The sequence below is a fragment of the Diabrotica undecimpunctata genome, chromosome 5, assembly GCF_040954645.1.
Source record: "Diabrotica undecimpunctata isolate CICGRU chromosome 5, icDiaUnde3, whole genome shotgun sequence".
Lineage (NCBI taxonomy): Eukaryota > Metazoa > Arthropoda > Insecta > Coleoptera > Chrysomelidae > Diabrotica > Diabrotica undecimpunctata.
Genome location: NC_092807.1, coordinates 67578874 through 67601968, shown reverse-complemented (window position 1 = coordinate 67601968; position 23095 = coordinate 67578874). Strand labels below are relative to the sequence as shown.

The following is a 23095-nucleotide window of genomic DNA, read 5'->3' as shown; positions in this document are numbered from 1 at the left end:
TGCCAGTCAGTTGACGAAGGAATGATTAAGTTCAAGGGGCGAAGCTCACTACGACAATACATGCCGAAAACACCGACAAAAAGGGGTTATAAAGTATGGGTGCGAGCAAATGAATCTGGTTTTGTTTCGCAATTCCAGATTTATACAGGTAAAACAGGTGATCTTACAGAAAAAAGGTTAGGGGCTAGAGTGGTCAAAGATTTAACAAGTAGTCTTGCTGGTAAGTGTCATGAAGTGTATATGGACAATTTTTTTACTTCTTATCTACTCTTAGAAGAACTACGGGCCCAATATATATATGCTTGTGGAACAGCAAAGCTGAATACTAAATTTTTTCCCAAAGATTTCTCTAACGATAAATCAATGAAACGTGGTGACACATGTTGGAAAATTAGTAATGGGGGCATATTGGCAACAAAATGGATGGATAACAAATCTGTTCATTTCTTGAGCAATTTTCATAACCCTGAAGATATGCAGGAAATCTCAAGAAAGCAAAAAGATGGCTCCAAAAAAACTTTCACTGGTCTTACAGTAGTGACAGATTATAATAAACATATGGGTTACGTAGACAAATCAGATATGTACAAGGCTTGCTATGCAATAGATCGTAAATCTAAAAAATGGTGGCATCGAATTTTCTGGCATTTTATTGATCTAACAATTGTAAACGCATATATCATATTCAAAGAAAGATCTCAAACACCATCAGTTACTCTCAAAGTTTTTCGTTTAGCAGTATCTGCAGGTTTGATAGGTGCTGATCCTTCCACTCCCCAAAGAGGAAGACCAAGTTCAAAAGCAGAAGTGCCGAATAAATTTAAAATTCAGGTTCCCATTGAAATACGCACCGACAAAGCTGCTCATATGCCCATTCATGGCAATAAAGTTCGATGTGCTCACTGTAGCACTAGAAACCAACCTCATAGAACTAGATGGCACTGTTCCTCATGTAAAGTTGGGCTTTGTCTCACGGATAATTGCTTTTCAAGTTTTCATAAAAAATAAAAATAACTTTTTTGAATTCATACTTATTTTCCTGTGGTTGTAATTGTTTTTGTAGTTTTCATGCGAAATAAACAACTTTTTTTAATTCATACTTATTTCCCTGTGGTTCCACCATGGAACCACCTCCAAACTCCAAAAAGTTGTCATAAAAAAATATTATTTCCAATTTTTGGTGTTAAATTTTACGATAAATAACACAATTTTTGTTGAGAAATACATTTTAATGCAAATAGCATAATTCGGGCTGCAAAGGGTTAAAAACAAATTATGTATCCTCGATATGTTACTGACTTGCAAATAGTGGTATTTTCCTTTTATTAACTTCCTCTCTTAATATCGGTTTGCCAAGGAATTTACACCACAATATTGGTCTCATTTAGCATAATTTGAGCCGCTTCTTTGATCATTCTCTTTTTACCATCTGTTTCTTTTAGAACTATACTTGAATCGTTCCATTGAACCCTATGTTCATTTTTTCTTTTTCCCATGCATGATTATATATTTGAGATCTATCAAACTCTCTATTTTTAATATAATATTGATGTTCACTTATTCTAACGTTTAATGGTCTCGATGTTTCTCCTAAATAAAAATGATCCGTTTAAGAATGAGATCCTACAGCATACACAAAGAATAATATGAGGAAGATAACAATACCATACATAAAAGGATTATCAGAAAAGCTTTAAAAGATAGGAAATAAATTTAAAATTTCAACAAAATTCAAAACAACAAACACATTGAGATCTATTTTATCTAAAACTAAACTTAACGATGAACAAGACAGAACAAAAAATTGTATTTATAAAATACACAAGGAATCTAAGTTCCTGTAGTTGGCTGTATACCATATATCACAAAAAATTGTATTAAAAATCCTTTATAAAAGGTTTAAAAACCCAATCGAGCTATATCACAAAACATTTTCGGAATCCATGTTCCATCATCAGTGCACTAGGTATACATATATTGAGCCATTAAATATGTGGGTAACATGGTGACATATAACTCCATCGTAGACACATCGTCTCAGGACTAGCAACTTCACGTGGAGTCATATGTCGCCATGTTACCAAATCTACTGGTAACTTTAACATCATAATATTTAATACCATACAATGTAAACAAAATTTAAACCAACAATTTTAACGGGTTTTTACCCACATATTTAGTGGCTCAATACATGTATACCTAGTGCACTGATGATGGAACATGGATTCCGAAAACGTTTTGTGATATAGCCCGATTGGGTTTTTAAATTATGTACCTTTTATAAAGGATTTTTAATAATTTTTTTTTATAAAATACATTGTGGATGCGATCATTTTTATTTAGGTAGAACATCAAGACAATTAAATGTTAGAATTAGTAAACATTAACTTTTTATTAAAAATAGAGAATTTAATAGATTTCAAATATGTAAACACGCATAAGAAAATGAACATATGGTTCAGTAGAACGATTCAAGTATAGTCCTAAAGGAAACAGATGATAAAAAGAGAAAAATCAAAGAAGCAGTTCTAATTATACTAAATGAGACCAACTGTGTCGCAAATTCCTTGGCAGAATGCAGTAGGATCTGGTTACCCATATTAAAAGAGGAAGTTAATAAAAGGAAAATACCACTATTAGTAAGTAACATATCGAGGATACATCATTTATGTTTTTAAATATCATACATATAAAATCAGAGTTTGGCGTTTGTTGAGATTAAAATAAATGTAAGACCAAATACTTACCATGTCGGGATAGTATTATGAGGTTTTCTTCCTGGTTTTTTCTTCATGATTTACTATGGAATCACTTACAGGAGAATTTTACTGTCATCATGGCATGGGTTCTTTTTATAGACACATCAAATGCTATGATTTTTCTGACAAATATTGTCAAGTTCAAGTTGATTTCATATAATCAAATCTTACAATAAAGATATCCCAGGGAACGCAACTCAGGAATATTGGCAATATCATTTTAGTTGTCTACATATATCTTTAGATGTCTGAATTGTCAACATGAATGAGTCAGATAAAATTCAATTATTAGAAGAATTGTTCACCAAGTAAAAAGCAAAATTTGTTTAATTTATTAATGTTTTATATTTTGAGAATGATTTCCAAAGTGGAAATTTAAATGCCAATAAAAATATTTTATAAGGTATGTTCTATATTATATTCGCCTAACAGAAAAGTAGAATGTCAACACTACGGACGCGTGATATATTCATTCCCAAAATCTAGAGATGCTGAAGAGGTACTTATCTCCTTGTTACAAAATCACTTATACTGTAACTGATTATATACAAAAGCGTATCAAAAGTAACAAGTAGAAACTCACAAGTAACGACAATCTACACCTCTAAACAAAGACGCATAATTTGCAGTTTTAACAGAACATTCAGTAATCCTTACGAATCACATTTATGTCTGTTGATAATTACATAATTATGTTTTAATTATATAAATATAATTTTTACTTTTAATAGCTCTATATATGTGTGTGGGTGTTGGTATAATTATAGTGTCGGTTTATAATTATAGTGTTATTTAAATAAACTTAAAACTGTGAACATTTTTAAGGTGTTTGCTGTTTTCTATCAACTGAAGTAAGTAAATTTAATATTATTTTGACTCTATTATAATAATTGTTATGATGATAAAAGGGTTGCAAGTGTCAGTCCATAATTGAAAAGATATATTAAAAAGGTCAATACTCAAAATCTTTACTTTCAAAGTTTTACAGAACCGATCGGTTTCGTGGCTTTCAATATTTGCCTCATCCTCAGGCCCAGCAAAGAGATTGTTTTGTTAAAAACCAATAATATAGATATCGCCAATAAGAAGTTTTCCGCTTACATCCAGGGTACTGTCTGTTTTCATCTTTTCCTTATGACACTATCATTGTAGTGAGGTGATATATTGATCATTATATTCGTATGTAAATAAAAGGTCTTACTAAGTAAAGAGCTTTATGTCTTTACCTTGTAAGAACCTGTGACAAAAACAACAAAAAAAGGACATCATACTGCATAATATGTGATTTTCCATCTTCCATAAGTTTTTAAACTATATAAAGTCCGGATGTGGCAGCTTATACTGTATGTGTATTTGTCTTTAACTACTTTTAATTTTATTACAAACCAGAAGATGGATAAAAGATTACCTTTTTAATAGTAAAAAAACTTTGACAACAACAACATATATAATGATCAACATATCAGCTCACTACAATAGATAGAGTCATAAAGGAAAAGATGAAGACAGACAGTACCCTGGATGTAAGCGGAAAACTTCTTATTGCCGATATCTATATTATTGTTTTTTAACAAAACAAACTTTTTGCTTTGCCTGAGGATGAGGCAAATATTGTAAGCCTCGAAATCGGTCGCTTCTGTAACACCTTGAAAATAAAGATTTTGAGTATTGGCCTTTTTAATATATCTGTTCAATTATCTATTATCTATTATTTTATTAGAATATTAGCCTGTAAATAATATTTTGCAGGTTTGTATACACAGTCACTAAAACAAATTAATATGTCGGACACGGATTCTGCCGATGAACTCGTAAACATACCTTTAACTCCCCCCAAAAAGAGATTGAAAAAAGCCATTTAAGCGTAAACGTTAAAGAAATAATTGTAAACGTGTATAACCACGAGTTACAAGAAAATCTGGCGTTAATATTGTCCGCTGTTGAGAAAAGAGTAGCCGATAAAGTTTTAGTATCGGATAGTTCTGTGTTTAAAGTTATTAGAGCGATAAGAAGAATAGTGCATCAATTCTTTTTTAGAAATGAAATTCCCACGATAGATAGAGTTCTACAACAGGTCAACGACGACCCAATCTACCTGATTTCAAACGTACTACTTTTTACAAGATTTTGAAAAAACTTCAATTCAAATTTGAAAAACGTAGCAGGAACAGTATGCTTACAGACAGAGATGACCTTGTAATCTGGAGAAGAGAATTTTTAAGGCAGATAAAAGATTATAGGAATGGCAATCGTAAAATATATTATTTAGATGAGACTTGGATTAACGCCGGTCATACTAAATGAAAAACATGGATTGATAAGTCAGTCACCTCATCAAGACAAGCATTTTTGGATGGACTCTCGACAGGTCTGAAAAATCCATCATGTAATTCCTGGACCCCGTTGTCCAAATATTTTTCCTAGCAGGATGGCTTATAGAAGGGCATATCTGGATTCATTTCGCATAATGTGTCCAAAGTACTGTAACTTTCGAGGTTTTATGGTTCTCAGTACCTCTCGGTTCTTCTTCATTCTTCTGAGGACCTCCTCATTGGTGACTCGGTCAGTCCACGGGATTTTAAGTATTCTCCGATACAGCCACATCTCAAATGATTCCAATTTTCTGCACATATCTTCGTTTAAGGTCCACGATTCAACGCCATAAAAAACAACAGATTAGACGTAGCATCGCAGCATTCTTACTTTGTGACAGAGAGGTTGTAGCTCTTGAAGAAGGCCCCCATCCGGTTGAAGATGGATCTAGCTTTTGATGTGGAAATGAGTAGCAATGATAAATAAAAGATACGAAATTATTCAAAATTACATAAACAAAATGGAATATTTTAAAAATGAAAAACTGTAACCCATTTTACTCATTGTACCTATGTAGTTTTCCAGTACTTATTTTTCGTAATTGGATATTACTTATATTATACTCTTTTTATATCATTAATGATATTATTACTTATTTCCAAATATTGGTCTTAAAGCGTAAAATGTATAAAAACAACTTTCTTTTTTTGCCTTTTGATTAATACCACAATTATCTAATGATGTGTGAATGACAGTTTACAAAAACTAATATTAAAGTATACTTCTTTGGAAGATTAATCATTGATTACTATTATTTTAACAGTAATCCTAAAAATTATAAATTAATTCATTTCAAATTTAGATGTTATAGACTGCTAGAATCTTAATACAACCTTGTACAATTATATAAATATCAGGTTTTGCGTGATCTGTACATGCATTTGTTGACGGCTACTTTTCTGTTAAATGAATTTAGTTTAGTCAGTAGATAGATAGATATATAGATCTTTATTGGTCTTAATTTTACATCAGTCCATCAATAATAATTATTACACAATTATAGTTAAGATTACACAATAATAAAAATGTTAAAAAAGAAAAAATACGGATTTAAAATATAATGCGTTAAAATATTATATATCAGTTACTTTCCCAATCCAAGCTGAAAACTTCTTAAAATGATAAAATGCTTTATTTATGGCGCTTTCCACTAAACGGATAAACTTTTTGAAGATTTACATTCCCACATGGTTTTGAAGTATTTTGAAACTCAAGTCTATTTAGTGGAAATGGTCATGTTGTGTTTATTATTGTCACCTTACTAATCTGAATATGAATTTTGTACCAAATTATTTGTTTTGGTTCTGAGAATTTCTCCACGTCACACACATTTTAGTGAAACTTTATAGATCATGTCTGAAGGTGGCAAAGTTTCCAAAAAGCAGTGGGCTTCTGAAAAAATGACTACCTGAAACAAACCATTCTCTGGGTACCACAAACTGAACACAGTTTGTGGTACCCAGAGAATGGCAACTATAAAAACAGGATTAAAAACGCTGGAATCACAAACAATTATCCAAGTATTTGACACCAACTGGATAGAAATTGAAAGAAAAATTAAAAACAATTTCACAATTTCAATGTGAAAGAAGGAATTATAAAAAACTTTACTTGTACTTTATAAATAAATACTTTGGTTGTCCTCGTGCCAACCATTAGAAAAGGACCAAAAATAAACCTCTAACAAAACATAGTTTGCTTTTTGTAGTTGTAATTCGTCCATGATAAGAATGTATTATAAATTCTGCAGTAATGAAATTCAGTTTGCTGTGACATAATTTCCTAATTCATTCAACAACAAAATACTGAAACCCCTAAAAAATTTCCAAAAAATTAAATCTTGATGATCCTTAAATGAATCAGGTGTAATTTGTCTGAATTTGAGATGAGTGATAGCATCATATTAGTCTGTTTACAGGCATTTAATTATATAAAATGAATGTTTTTTGTGGGAATTAATTTTATATCGATAGTAAATTTTATAGTTGGTATTTTAGTAGTAAGAGAGAGAAAAAATCATCAAATTGACAGGTATGAAAATAATCGTCAATTTATTGTTTTAACAATAACAGAATACAATAAATCACAAAAAAGTGAAATGATCAGAAATGATGAGACATTAAAGATCTTGAGAGAGGGAAATGATATGTAGGATTGAAGATAAATCAGGATACAATTTCTAAAAGGTAAAAACAATAGAAATTTCTTCCAAAGAGGTCTCCACAAGTTTGTAAATGTAGCAGAATTTACATAAGGATGTAACCCTAGTAACCGAAGATAATGATGTCAGTGCAAAAATAAAGAACAAAATAAACAGTGCATATTACACAAATACAAAAACTGCTAACTTCTAAAATACTCAGACAGAATTCGAAGATGCAATTGTACAAAACACTAATATGACCCATTGTAACCTCTGCTTGTGAAATGTGGACCCTGATGAAGAAAGACGAAGATGCACTGAGAAGTTTTTGAAAGGAGAGTACCCAGGAAAGTTTTTGGGCCTGTCCGGGAGCAGTACGGGATCTACAGAATCTGCATGACAATTAAACGCGCCGATGTGTCTGCACAGTCAATTAAACGCGCCGATATAGTAAAGCTCTCATAGTTTGTTGAATCTCCCAGAAACTGCTCGTACTTTTCTTTGGTGGAATGTATTAGGATTTAATATGTACAATAAGAAAAAAGTCACTACAAAGAAAAAACCATTAATAAATCATAGCATATCGAGAATACATCATTAATGTTTTTTAAAGTATAATACTTAATTAAAACCAAATATTTATATCAGGTTGTTATTGTGAATTGCTTCATGATTTTTGCTCTTTAGTTACAATGAGAATAGATCAAGAGAATGTTACTGTCATGATTTTGAGTTTGGTTATCTTCTTAAAGATAAACCGCATAACGTTTTTTTCTGACAGGTATTGTCAAGTTAAAGTTAATTTTTATATCAAAAACTCAAAAATATTTAATCCTTACACTTAGATCTATATATATTGTTATGATTCATTTTATCAGCCAAAGATAAAATTAAAAATTACTAAATAGACCATTTAAATAAATTTTCAAGATATTCTGGAAAGTTGTTAAGCTATGTAAAATTGAAAATAATATTGGTTTGCTCTTAATATATTTCAAAGTACAAAATATAATAATTCAACTAATAAACTATAAAAGATATTTCGAAGAAATGAAAACCCATTATCCTGGATGACCTGTAGTAAACAAAATTTAAGATATGCATAAATTATTTTCTTTGTAAACTATATTCGAGTGACGTGAGTGAGCTTAAGTGAAGTCATAGAACAATGCGACCGGGTTTTCCAAATGGACTTGTACAGTGAATAAGACAATAGAATAGAATATTTAGAAATTATATTTCTCCGTTAGTTCTTAAGAATTTGTAGAAACCGATTAGCATGTTAATAGTTTTTAGGAAATTTATAATTGTAGGTAAAATTTTTGTTTGTTATCTAAATGAAGAGATGGGGATACGTATGACGAGCTTTGATTGGAGGAGATTGAAAAAAGTGGGATTGGTATGTAGGAATGAGAGTTTAGCTAGATTTTTGAGGGAGAAAAGATAATCAGTTTTGTTTTCCAAGGGTGCAAGGCGAACAGTCGTTGTTCTTTGGTGGTTCCCAAGTGATAGTAAGCATTAGAAGTGAATGTTTGTGAGTTTTCTTGGAGTAAGTGTATCGACGGAAGCTGATCCAGTAAAATATTGTAAGTTATACTTTTCTACTTATATATTCCAAGAGTCACTGTTCAGGCCGGAACGAGAGATTCAGTTTATCGAGAGGAGAAGAGGCTAGCATCTTTTGAACGATACGTGCATTTGAAGGAGATCATTAAAGACGAGAGGCTCGCAATAATTTGTTGTAAGATTGCTGATTACCTAGGGAACTGCTAAGAATAGATAGTGTAGGCTACAAGGAACGAGGATTTGGACAACTCATCATCAGAGAGATAAGTTTTTTACCATTCGTCAGTTTTTCTTTATTAACAAAGTTTTTTTTTTAATTGCTTTAGAAAAGATGGAAATATTTTGATCAGGAAAGTTCAAAGTTTCAGTTTGTTTCATATATTTTGTGATTATAATTTATACTAACAATTTTAGGACTTCAGCTGCATATCTGCAATTTGCTCTTTACAGCAGTTTCACCACTTTTAATTAACACTTCACCTAGAAGTTTTTTCTTCTGTTCACTAAGTTAGTTCATTCATTAGCTGAAACAATTCAGAAGGTTTAGGAGATCGATAAAACTGGATCATCTGACATTTTTCACGATTAATAATTAATTGTTTATTGACTCACCATTTCACGCAAATCGGACCAATGATTTATGTAACCCAATACAATCATAACATTCCCGAATAATACAAAATAATTTTGTATCATCCTTATATGCTAAGATTTGACAGTTAGTTAAGGAACTGATAGCATCATCAACAAAAACTGCAAAGAGTATATGTCCTAAATGGGAACCTTGGGACACTCCAGAGCTTAAAAAGTATTCAGTTGAAGTAAAGCCCTTCAGTGCCCTTCAGTTTGAGGCACAAAGACCAATCTTGCATATAACTTTTCAACCAGTAAAAAAGTTTAGAAGTCCAGTTTATACAATAAAAGGTAATGACCTACCCTTTCAAATGCTTTAGACAAGTCAGTATAAATGAAATCCATTAGAGAACTGTTGAATTATTTGTTTCCAACGAAACTTTCTGACTTCAAACTTTCCGAGTTTGAATTTGTATCAGCCCAAAGTGTCTGATGAGGCTGGGCTAGGCCGAAATGATCATAACACTTTATTGATACCGATTCGAGCACGGGAAGTTTAACGAATTTGTCCTCCTAGGCCATATATTTGGCCATTTAATTTAACAATTTATACCTTAAAATGTTTGTTTTTGATGACTCCTCTTCAGGATGTAAACTGGTCATTTGTGACAAGAGTCTACACCATAGACATTTTTGAAAAGTTTTATCAGTGAAAGGGTGGTACTTAATATCGTTGGCAAAACAAATCGTTTTGCTTGAAGAAACTACAGAAAAATCGAGGGACTGTTACAGTAAAAATTATACTGATGTTTTTGTCGTCATCAGATATTGAACCCGAACCTCCCGTGTGACTCAGGTTTTCAAGGCTAAAAAATAAATAGTACATATAAATTTAGAAATATGTTAAATTTTAAAAATCTAATTCTACTTGCAAAGCAGTAAAAAGTTTCATGAACTGTTCCTTAAATGTTACTTCATTATAAGTTTTTTAAACTAAGGTATACAACCAGTCACTGGGAATTTCCCTTTATAAGAAATTTTATTATATGTTAATGTAACCATTGTTAATTGTTTTATTGATATAATTTTATGTTTCAGACATGGCGGTAAATGTTTATTCCACGAACGTTACGTCAGAGAATCTATCCCGCCATGATATGCTGGCATGGGTGAACGAATGTTTGCAGAGTAGTTTTGCAAAAATTGAAGAATTATGTACAGGGGCCGCATATTGCCAGTTTATGGACATGCTTTTTCCTGGATCTGTCCAATTAAAGAGAGTTAAATTTAGAACCAATTTGGAACATGAGTACATACAAAATTTCAAGATTCTTCAAGCTAGTTTTAAGAAAATGTCAGTAGATAAGGTAATTTAAGAATATATCTATATCCTAAAATTTAATAAGTAGTTTATACAGAACAAATATTTATTTATACCGTGTCTACTTTATTCACTCAATGCAGTCTCAGCTAACTAGTAAGTTTAGTAAAGTCTATTCCATTTTACACTGGTTTAGAATTAAGTAAGTAACGATTCAATTGACCATCTGTACAAATTATTTTATATAGGTTAGTATCTTTCAGCGGGTAAAGACCATAGAAGGCTAGCCGTTGGTAGAGATGTTAAAAGTTAATATTTTATTTGAATTTCTTGCTGGAAATCGTGAAGCTAAATACCAAAAGAGAGAGTCCATTCAAAAGGACCCCGGTACTCTTCTTATGTAAAAGTGGTTTTAGTTAAATTGGCTGAAACTTTGCAGCGAAGTACCTTTGGTCATGCAGATCAAAAGTTATCATTGCACCAAGCCTCTCAAATCAATTGTTTCTTGGTTACAGCGGTTCAAAGTGGCAGTTTTTAGTACTTTTGAATAATACATATTTGAAAAATATACAGTGTTTTAGTAAATAAGTCCAGCTAACATCAGGGAGTGATTTTGCATGTAAAATAAATGACAGTTTACTAAATAAAAGTAAGTCCGCAAATGCTTCCCTTTCCGAGATACGGGGTGTTGAAATTTTTCTTACAAACAAACAATTTATGTATTGCCCTGAAACTGCTTGAAATATGCATGGTGGGTTTTAAGATTTGGTTATTGCGCATTTTTTGACATACAATTAGGAATTATATATTTATCATTGGCGCATACGGGTAATGGTCTCAATTTTTTAAAGAAAAAAAAGGTAGGCCACTGAGGATTTTTAAATTAAAAATTATTTTTGACTTCTTCATTTAATTTGTGACAAAAAGTATGAGGCTCTGTTTTGATGCAAAAAAATAAAACATCTTAACGCGTATTTTTCATGGCTTTAATACATTCTGAAGAACTATCTAATACAATAACATTAAACCAGAACAATAACGGAAAATATCACTGATAAAATTGTAAATAGGCGCAAAGCTACAAAAATGTTCAAAATGACCTCCCTGAAACGTGACACAAGATGCAACTCGTAGCCTCATTGGTTGTCGTAGTCGTGCAAATATTCTTGATATATTTCTTATTTACTTATGTAAAAGTGGTTACTTACAGTTAAATTAGTTGAAACGTTGCAGAGAGATAGCTTCGATCATGCTGATCAAAAGTTGTCAGTGCCGCAAGACTCAGAAATCGATTGTTTTTGAGTTATAGAGCTTCAAAATGTCAGTTTTTAGTCAATTTTTCAAAATAATGAATTTTGAAACGTATGTACCAGGATATCCACATGGAGATTCTACCCAGGACATCCCACTTTGTTTTTGACAGCTAAACAATAAGAAATGTCATTCTGATCCAACCATCTTAGAGTTATTGGATTGAAGAGTGGATCAAGAATCAGTGGATTCTTCATTTAACTACGGGACAAGGGACGATTCTAATTGTGATGTTGATCGTCATTATGTTGAAAATAGTAAGACATTTGCGGGATTCCAATAAAGTTAAAAAAACAAGGATATCAAATTCCCTGCATCAAACCTCATTTAGCTCCCCGAAGGCATACCCTATCACAAATAAATTTGTAACATTATTGAAATAGTCCCACCTTTTTTTTTGGACATCTTCCACTTAGAGAATCTTCCACAGACCTCTGGGAAGAGGTCCCAGGTGTGTTGGATTCAGCCACTTATACCTAATCGTAACCGGCTGCCTACCAACTTAGCTCGGCCCTCTTTCTCCGACTGACGGGCCTGAACCGCTCTTAGCCAGCGTGTAACGGTTATTATTGCCTACTACATTGCGATCACTTATATGGGGTTGAGAATTGGGGACAGAAATTACTGGGCTGGGGATAGGGTAAGCAAAACAAACCGGAACGTTTGCGAACGGCTACTCTTGGTTTGATTGGAGAGATGGATCGTGAGTAAGTGAATAAAAAAAGGGGGACTGGAAAGGGGCAACACAAAAAGTGAATCAAAAAGTACTTACATGGATTTCCTGGACAAAACAACACAAGAAGTTCAAGCTACTCCGCTTACTATTACTATTACTTACTTACTTACTTAAATTGGACTCCGCTTACAAGAATCTTCCTGCTGGATGGAAAGATAAGCTTTTCTTTCCTAAAAAATACAAAAAGGGGTTAGAATCTTTTTAAAGGAAATAATACTACACTTGGTTTAGGGAGAAACATTACATATTTATTACACCATAAACAGTTACAAATACAAATAATAATAATAAAATACAAAAACAACTTACAATGGTGTTATCGGTTTAAAACTCTAGACGTTGGGGACACTATAAGAACTTAAATTATTAATAAATTGAAATCATCTAGATCTTTCAATGGAGCTTACACTAAGGTCAACCTTTTTAAAAACAAAACAAATTCAAAATCTATGGTTAGGTATGTACCAAATGTCCGAAGAAAATAATGCTAACTGTCATATGTCAAGATTAAATTTTAAAACTTTATAAGTATAATTAATATGAAAGTTAGCCAGCCAATCCCTAATATTTATAATTTTGTTTATTAAAATTTTTTAACTTGTCATGAAAGCAATTATTGATGAAAAATGTCTATTTTTACTTTAAAAAAATTAAAACAAAAAAAGTACCCGATTTCACTGATTATTGTATCTCCTTTAAAAGTTTTGGGTTTGGAACTGGATTCAAAACACTGCAAAACGACGCAACTGCGTCTCACAAGTTGCACAATAGTTTGGAATGACTAGGGACAAATAAATAAACGAAGTTGGGAACTGGATTATCGAGCTTCGGGTTAAAAAAAAAATTGCAATCTTCAAAGCTTAGCTTTTCAAATATTCCTCGGAAACATGTGGACCCCTAATATCGTTGTAATACTGCTTACAAATTTTTCATTTAGGACACAATACAACACATATGACAAATCGGTGATTAATTCAGCAAAACATTTGCATTGGATTGAATTCACATTTCCACAAACAAAATCTGCCAACTTTTTTTGAAGATTACACGCCGAGCTCTTTTCGCTTTAAGATCTTAATCCTACCTTCTTAAAATTCCACATTTAACTGCTCACTAACTAATTTCCGATAACAAAAAAACATTACGAATTTGAAGAAAAAATCGGACCCCAATAAAACTAAACTCTTTTAACAGCGGCTTTACCGATAGTGATCTCATAATCTTTAAAAATCGTCCACCCAACTCTGTATAAACCAAACGTAAACGGAAAAATTTCTGTTTATTTAACTCTCAAAATATCCTAAAGTGGCTCTAGATCAAAGAAATGCCGAAGAAATACCCATCTGTGATATATAAACAAACTTTAAAATGTGTTTATTATCAATTCCAGCGATGCAAAAGGATTGAAAATACTTTTTCGGTATTTTAACATGTCTAGGCCGGTTACAGATAATTGAGAAATTTAAAGAGATAGACCAATTTGTGTACAAGTGATACCGAACAAAATATATCCATGTGCTTAGATCAAATGACATCTGTTTTAATTTTTTTTTTGAACCTATTCTCTATCCTTCCATTGTTGGATGTAGGTCTCTCCCAGTTCTCTCCATCTTTCCCTATGTTGAGCTGTTCTCTGCCATGTGGGACCTCCTTGTTTCCTGATGTCATCCTTCCACCTCATCTGTGGTCTGCCTCTTGATCTCTTTGCATTGTATGGACGCCACTTTCCGATGGCATTGTTCCATCGTCCGTCTTGGAGACGTTCATTGTGTCCAGTCCATTTCCATTTCAGTTTTGCTGCTTGTTCTATCGCGTCTACTGTCTTTGTTCTGGTTCTGATCCACTGGTTACGTTTTCTATCTTTAAGTGATATACCCAACATTTGTCTCTCCATCGCTCTTTGTGCCTTCCTTATCATATCCAAATTGGCCTGTGTAAACGTCCATGTCTGTGCTCCGCTTAGATTTTTTAGAACGCAAGAAAGTTTGCCCAACGCTGCCCATCCCATTCTTACTCGTTTCGATATTTCGGCTCTTTAATTTTCTCTGTTAGCTCTGATTGCTTGTCCTAGATAGATACTCATTTACCTGTTCTATTTTTTCTGTTTGTATTTTTATTGCCTCTTGGTCTTCCGTGTTTGTCATTACTTTTGTTTTGGTGAAGTTAATTTTTAGGCCTTTTTGCAGTGATTTTTCATGAAGTTCATTCAGCATTAATTCTAGTTCTTGTCGTTCCGAGGAGATCAGGAGTATATAATCCGCATATCTAAGGTGATTTAGGTACTTTCCGTTAATACATATTCCTCTGTTTTCCCAATCTGTTGATTTTATTATATCTTCGAGGGTCAAGGTAAACAGTTTAGGTGAAATTATATCGCCTTGTCGGACTCATCGTTTAACTTTTATATTGTCCGTTATTAATTTGTCGTCCAGAATTATGGTCATGGTTGCGTTTTGGTAAATATCATGTATCAATTGTCGGTATCTTGAATCTACGCTACTATTGACCAGAGCTTCTTCCACCGCCCAGTGTTCAATGCTGACGAAAGCCTTTTCATAATCTACGAATGCTAAGTACAGCGGAAGGTTGTATTCATTGGTTTTCTCAATTAAGATTTTGTTCTGTTTTAATAGTTCCTCTTTAATATTTTGCCTTGTTACAGGATAGTATTCAGAAAAAGGCAAAAATAATTACTGTAAAATATAATTTCATTAGCTACAATTATAAATATATTATATTTAAATAATTATAACTGTTAGGTCTAATTAATCCAAATAATGTTTTTATTTACGCTACTGCTAAAAGTTGCCGATGTAAGCCCCTTTTTATACCTATCAATAAAGGTTTATGAGTTTATGACTCCTCTTACTCGATTGTCCGGTTCTTGTCACAGCCCTTCTGTGCTGACCAGGGTTTTTAAATTTCCACGAAATTCTGAACGACCGATAACAAAACTGATGTGGCTTTCGGTATTGTTATACATATAATTTTTAGTTTAAACTCTGTAAAGAGAGCACGCATTTATTAGTGGCGATTTCGCTATCAGAAAATATTAAGTAAATAAAAATGTGGCGTCCATGGGAGAATAGTTCATTAGAAATTGTTGAGAATAATGAAGTAGAAATTGTTGAAGAAAATGAGGAAATTCTACCACCAAATAATCCTGAAAATGTTGCTGGACCAAGTAGAGGAAGTATTAAAAAGCCAGAAAAAAAAACATTTATCGAAAGACGCTAAAGAAATTGTGTTAAATGTGTTTAATGGATTATGTGAAGAATTGGAACGGCACGCGAGTGTTTTAAAAACTGCGGCTTTAACAAAAGTTTCATGTGCTACTGTATATCGAATTATAAAGGAGGACATTACAAATAGACAAAAAAGGAGCAACTTTGGACGACATCGATCTATTGAGCAACATCTTTCAGGTCCCATTTCAGAAACCATTTATAATATGTTTGCAGGTAATATTATACCCACACTTAACCAAATTTTAGCTGAATTAAAATCTAAAAATATTAATTGTTGTAAATCAACAAGAAAATTTTTACTATCAAATGGTTTTAAATATAAAATAATCAATAAACGACATACTATGCGACATGGAAAGTGCCTGTTTAATAAAATGGCGTAATGAATATTTGGAAAAGATAACCGAGTACAGAAATAGCGGAAGAAAAATTTATTACTTAGATGAAACGTGGTTTGACACTAACGAAACAATTGGAAAAGGTTGGAGTAATGACAATGTAAAGTGCAAAGTTAATGTACCAGCTTCCAGGGGCAAACGAATATTCATTTTACATTGTGGAGGGGAAGACGGTTGGGTAACCGATGGCTTACTATTAAGTGCAAAAGACATTAAAGACAGTTGTTTGGACTATCATCAAGATATTACGGGTGAACTCTTCGAATCGTGGTTTAAAAATAACTTATTACCAAATGTACCAGACAACAGTGTTATTGTTTTAGATAATACATCATATCATTTTAGACAACTTAAAAAAATTCCGAATAAATACTGTAGAAAGGATGAATTGCAAGATTTTTTATTATCACAAGATTTATATTTTGAAGATTGGTACACTAAAGACCAATTAGTAGAGGTACTTAATACAAAATTATTTGTAAAGGAATATCAACTGAAATATAATGTGAGACAAAAAAATGTAAGTCCAAAATGTTACAACACTGTCGTGAAACTAATAGATTCTGAATTTAAAAATATCTCTGAGGATAACTGGAAGAAAGCAATAGAGCACGTAAAAAATATCGAAAAAAATATCTTAAAAACATTCTTGTTTTAAATAAAATTATTATCAATGTGGAGAACAGTGATTCAGAGGAAGAAAGTGACGAAGTGTAATACCAAGACAACTTTCTCTCAATACTGAGCTTACCCGGAATATTTTCTTACATAATCAGATGTAGGGATTATCGACATATGTTCAACACCAAACTACTGCTTCAATTTTTTAAGAAAAACGTTGCCTCATTATGAAAACTTCACTTATTGTTGCAATATCTATATCTTTGAAAATTAGTTCTTAGGAGAAAATAATAATGTAAGTAAGTGTTGACTAGATAAACTTTTAATTTTTACTTCAAGGCTTTATAAATTATTTAAATATATATTTTTTATCTTTAAGTGCCTACCGTTCGCTCAATTATTAATTAGTTTTTGTATACAAACCAATTATTGTTTAAACATTTTATAGAAAATGCATTGTAGAAATATGATGAAAGTAATTTAAACTTACACAAAATCATCAATACATAAAATTAAGCTTTGTTTATAACAATACAAATTTATAGAACCCATTTCTTATAAAATATACCATATTATAATTCATTTAGGTCGGTACTATCCTGTTCTTCACTGATATTAGTGTTGCTTATCGCATTTTTCTCAAATAAATATAACCGACCTATACGATAGGAAATAGAAATACATTGAAAATATTCTTCGGTGTTTTAATACATACAAGGTGATTTGAAACGCTACAAGCATTGCTTCTGTACTTTGCTCATTACTCCCATCCAGCACTTTCTGTGTGTGCTCTGTGGCTGTGACTTGCACCCGGATATTTTGTAAAGGCAACCGACCTGCGTGCAAGGCAATGTGTAGGGGAGGGACCGCGTCGTCATTCCATTCATCGTAAACTAACAGTGTTACCAGACAAACCAGTAAGAACAACTCTTTTCATTCTGCACCACCGTGTGGTGGGCCCATTCTTCCCTACATTCATACTAGATAAAACATAAAAAACATTACACATACTACAAACAGACAAAACATAGTGTAAATGGCTCTTGTGATTGGTGTGTGGGGGACTGTATAGAGGCTCTATATAATTCTCAATGTATAAAGGATTAATATAATATAAGTATATTGAACTATTATTATAAATCTAATTTATTATCTTTTTTCCATAGCTAATGTTAAAGTGTTGCTATAACAACTGTTTTGAGTAGATAAAGTATCACTTTAACCGCAAGGGTAGATAAAGTGACACTTTAACAGCAAGAGTAGATAACTGAGTAGATAAAATCGCATTATCTTCTCGAGCATAATTAGCGTCTTAACTGACGTCTCGACGCTAAAAAACGCTCTCGAAGATAAAGTACAATTTTATCGTCTTGTACAATAAATAACTATTATTTATTATAAAATTTTCTAGCACGTAGTTTATTAGTCTTTATTTAATTTATATACAAGATTACATTAATTTATTTTTCAGTGACACTATTCTAATTTATATAATTTATTTACATTTATTTCCCGCGTTACAATTCAAACTCGACTCGATACAATTATTCTTTTTTGACTAACTGTTTACAATAAAAATTCCTCTGCATCTTAAAGTTTCAAGGCTTTCCCGGGAGCTGGCACTTGGCATTGAAGTTCTGCAACTCGACCGAACTTCCTTCGAAAGATGGATGCCAACAATGGTGCGTCTTTGATACTGGCCGGGATACTACCAGTGAATAGTCATCGGGAAGCGCGAGTAGATCTTGCTTTTCTTCAGTGGTAACGCCATGTCTTGCTTTACCGATACCTTAATAGGCCCCCATGAATTCATAAAACTTGAGGTCAGACACATCTTGGACTTGGTTTACTTCCAGTTCTTCATCTACGTTGTGGTCACCTTCGGAAGACGCCAGCCGGTTATGGTGTACTATCATCTGCTTTCCCTTCGAAATCTTGCTTATTCGGTAGATGATATCGTTGATCTTCTCCGTAATGAGGTATGGACCTTCCCAAAACTTATGTAACTTGGGAGAACAACCTTTTCGCTTTTTGGGATTATAGAGCCAGACTTTGTCGTTCTTCTTAAAACATCCCTTTTCGGCTTGCGTATCGTACCGTTTCTTCATTCGGTCACTAGCAATCTGGAGGTGGGAACGGACCAACTCGTGTACATTGTCCATTCTTCTTCGTAATTCGATCACATAATCTTCACCTGCTACATCTTCTCCAGGTCGACACCCAAACTCTAGATCACAAGGTAGTCACATCTCGCGTCCGAATAGGACTCTGGCTGGTGTCTGGCCTGTCGATTCGTTAACAGCAGATCTGTAGGCCATTGTGAAGAACGGAAGATATTGGTCCCAGTCTCGCTGATGATCGGACACCATTTTTGTCAAATACTTGACAACTGTCCTATTCATCCATTCTACCATACCATCAGATTGCGGATGATATGCTGTAGTTCTTGTTTTCTTCATGCCTAGTCTATCACATATTCCTTGGAATAGATCGCTTTCGAAGTTCCTGCCTTGGTCACTATGGATCTCCAAAGGCACTCCAAATCGGCTGATATATTCTTGGATCAACTTATCTGCAACGGTGGCGGCCTTCTGGTTTGGAAGTGCGTAAATCTCGACCCACTTGGTAAAGTAATTAATTACTACCAACATGTACTTGCCTCCATTTTCACTTTCTGGAAATGGCCCAGCAATGTCCAAAGCTATTCTTTTAAACGGGCTTCCAACATTATATTGTCTCTTAGGGGCTCTCCTTTTTCGATAAGGCCCGTTACTCGTAGCACAAATAGTACATTTCTTACACCAGTCTTTTACATCGTCGGAACTGTTCATCCAATAAAACCGTTCCCGAATTCGCTGAAGGGTCTTCTTTACACCGAAATGCCCTCCTGATGGACTGTTGTGTAACTGACGAAGTACTTAGGCTATTCTGCTTTTTGAGCATAGGTTTGATATTTCTTGCCAAGGTGGTCGACGGTTTTCCTCTTTCCATTTTCGAACAACAAAAAGGTAAGAGTTAAAACCGGCAATAAATACTCCAAGGAATTTAAGACCACAAAAGGCTTATTGCAGGGATGCTCTACATCTCCGACACTGTTCAAGATATTCCTCGAACAAATATTAAAACCATGGAAAAGGAAATGTGAAGGGATGTGAATACCAATCCGGGACAACTTCTTGTACACATTAAGCTTTGCAGACGACCAAGTGGTAACGGCTCAAGATGAAGAAGATCTGTGCTATATGCTCCGAAAATTAGAAAAGGAATACACAAAAAATTGACTGGAAATAAATCTAGAAAAGACCGAATATTTAACAACAGAGCAAGAACCAGTGAGAAACTTGGAAATGGACGATAATAGGGAAATTAACGGCACTGACAAATTCAAATATTTAGGATTCATACTCTCAAAAAATGGAACCACCGAGCAAGAGATAGCCAGCAGATTAGCTCAGACAAGATCGATATTTGCAAACTTCTTAATAAACCTCCGGTAATAAGTACATAATCCAAGAAAACTTCTCACTTGATGTTTGTCAGTTGGTTCTGGCCATTCCTTAATGGAATCGATTTTTCCCTTATCCACGGCCACTCCTTTACTGACTATATGTCCCAGATAATTAACTTTTCTACCTGCCAGTATCCAGACATTCAAATCCAAAGTAGAAACAATTTACTTCCAGCCAATGTGTTCAATGTGTCGTCGACCCGAGGCAGAGGATAACTATCTTTCTTGGTAACGTTGTTCAACAAACGGTAATCCACACAGAACCTCGTCGTTCCGTCTTTCTTCTTAACCAGGACCACCGGAGAGACCCATGGGCTCGTAGAATGTTCTATCACCCCGTCTTTCTTCATTTCCTGAACAATCGTTCCAGCTTCCTCTCTTTTCGCCTGTGGTAATCGTCGAGCTGTTTGACAAAGTGGCTTAGCATTCTTCTTCTCATGGCGCCGTCTCCTTTCTAAGGTTGGCGATCCAAATGGCAATTGTAGTTTTGGAAATTGCTGCGCGAAAGATTTCTGCGGATGAGCGGTCGAACCATCTCCTCAGGTCTTTCAGCCACGAGTTCTGGCGTCTTCCTACTGATCTTTTGCCCTGTACTTTTCCTTCCAGTATAACTTGAAGTAATTCCTATCTTTCGCCTGTCAACACATGACCCAAGTGTTGCATTTTCCTCTCTTTGATTGTTCTTAGTAATTCTTTTTGCTTACACATGCGACAAAATACCTCAACATTAGTAACTCTTTGTACCCATGGAATTCTCAGCATTCGTCTGTATATATACATCTCAAAGGCATCTATTCTTTTTTCTATTTCAGAGTCCATTGTCCAACTTTCACAGCCATACAGTAAGACAGAAAAAACGTACATTTGATCATTTGGATTCCAAGCTGCAAACTAAGGTCTGATCTTGTAAAAAATGTTTTCATGCTTATGAATGCTTTCCTTGCTTGTTCGATTCTTGATAGAATTTCTTTTTTTGGATTACACTGACTATTGATATTTGCTCCCAAATATTTTATGGAATTTACTTGTTCTATTATTTGATCCTTGGCATACACATGTACGTTTATTGGTGTCTTTGATACTAAAGTTTTAGTTTTGGAAACGTTTAGATGTAAACCGAACATTTCGCTGTGGTGAACTACCGCATTTATTATATTTTGTAGTTCTTGTGCGTTGCTTGCTATTAAGACGGTATCATCAGCATATCTGATGTTGTCTATGCTAATTCCATTAATCTTAATTCCGCCTTGGACCTCGTCTAATGCTTCTCTGAATATAGACTCCGAATATAAATTAAACAGTAGCGGTGATAAGACGCAACCCTGTCTCACTCCTCGTCAGATTTGTATATCTTCGGATGTTGTGTGCTCTATTTCAATTGTTGACGTTTGGTGCCAGTATAGTTCTGAGATAATTCGCAAGTCTTGTTCGTCAACTCCAGTTGTTCTCAGAATTTCGATCATCTTTTGATGGTTAATGCAGTCAAATGATTTTCGATAGTCAATAAAACATGCATCTAGATTCATGTCTCTGCATCGTTGCGTTAACACATTTAAAGCAAAAAGAGCCTCTCGTGTTTCCAATCCGTTTTGAAATCCGAATTGAGTGTCACTCATCTGGAACTCGCACTTCTTGTAAATTCGTGTATGGATAATTCTGAGAAAAGTTTTAAGGACATGAGACGTCAAGCTTAATATTCGATAATCATCGCATTGTGAGGAATTCATTTTTTTTTTGTAATGCTATGAATGTTGATTTTAGCCAGTCTGTTGGTATTTTACCTGTGTCATATATCTTATTGAATAGTGCTGTTATTAAGTCTAGGCTTTTAATTTCGTTATCTGTAATTAGTTTTAGTATTTCGACATTGATATTGTCTGGACCGGTGCCTTTTCCGTCTTTCTGAGACTCCTTCTTTGGTTATTTCTGGGCCTTTTTCATTTATTAGATTATCTGTGGATGGTGGAGAACAAGGTCTATAAACGTCAAAAAGAGTTTGTATGTATTCTTTCCATCTCTCTAGTTTGTCTTTTGTACCCAAAATTATTTCGTTATATATATATATATATATATATATATATATATATATATATATATATATATATATATATATATATATATATATATATATCGAGAAAAGGTGTACGACCATCAATCCAATATAAACTAAGGAACACTCGAAGAGTGGTGGGTTTTTCGGTCAAAGTGGAGAAATAAAAGACAAAGAAGGTGGATTTCCTTATTTATTGAAGACGTTTCGCTTTCTGCTCAGAAAGCATCATCAGTTCATCTAAAAAGAACAATATGAAAAACCAAACATCCATAGAGAAGTATAACTTCTCAACGTCTTCAATAAATAGATGAAGTAGCCACCTTCTTTGTCTTTTATTTCTCACTTTGACCGAAAAACCCACCACTCTTCGAGTGTTCCTTAGTTTATATATATATATATATATATATATATATATATATATATATATATATATATATATATATATATATAAATGTTTATATATTAGCTAACCCGGCCACGGGTTA

The 23095-nt window shown here is 33.3% G+C and overlaps 1 protein-coding gene across 2 annotated transcripts in view; it reads left to right on the top strand.

The window, feature by feature from the left end:
* Eb1 (microtubule-associated protein RP/EB family member 1) overlaps positions 1-23095 on the top strand; it is a 101716-nt gene that overhangs the window by 10182 nt on the left and 68439 nt on the right. For both annotated transcript variants that reach the window (XM_072532050.1, XM_072532049.1), the window contains exon 2: positions 10513-10781. In XM_072532050.1, coding sequence (XP_072388151.1) covers positions 10515-10781 — 267 coding nt within the window. In that variant the 5' untranslated portion in view covers positions 10513-10514. The remainder of the gene's footprint in view (positions 1-10512; positions 10782-23095) is intronic.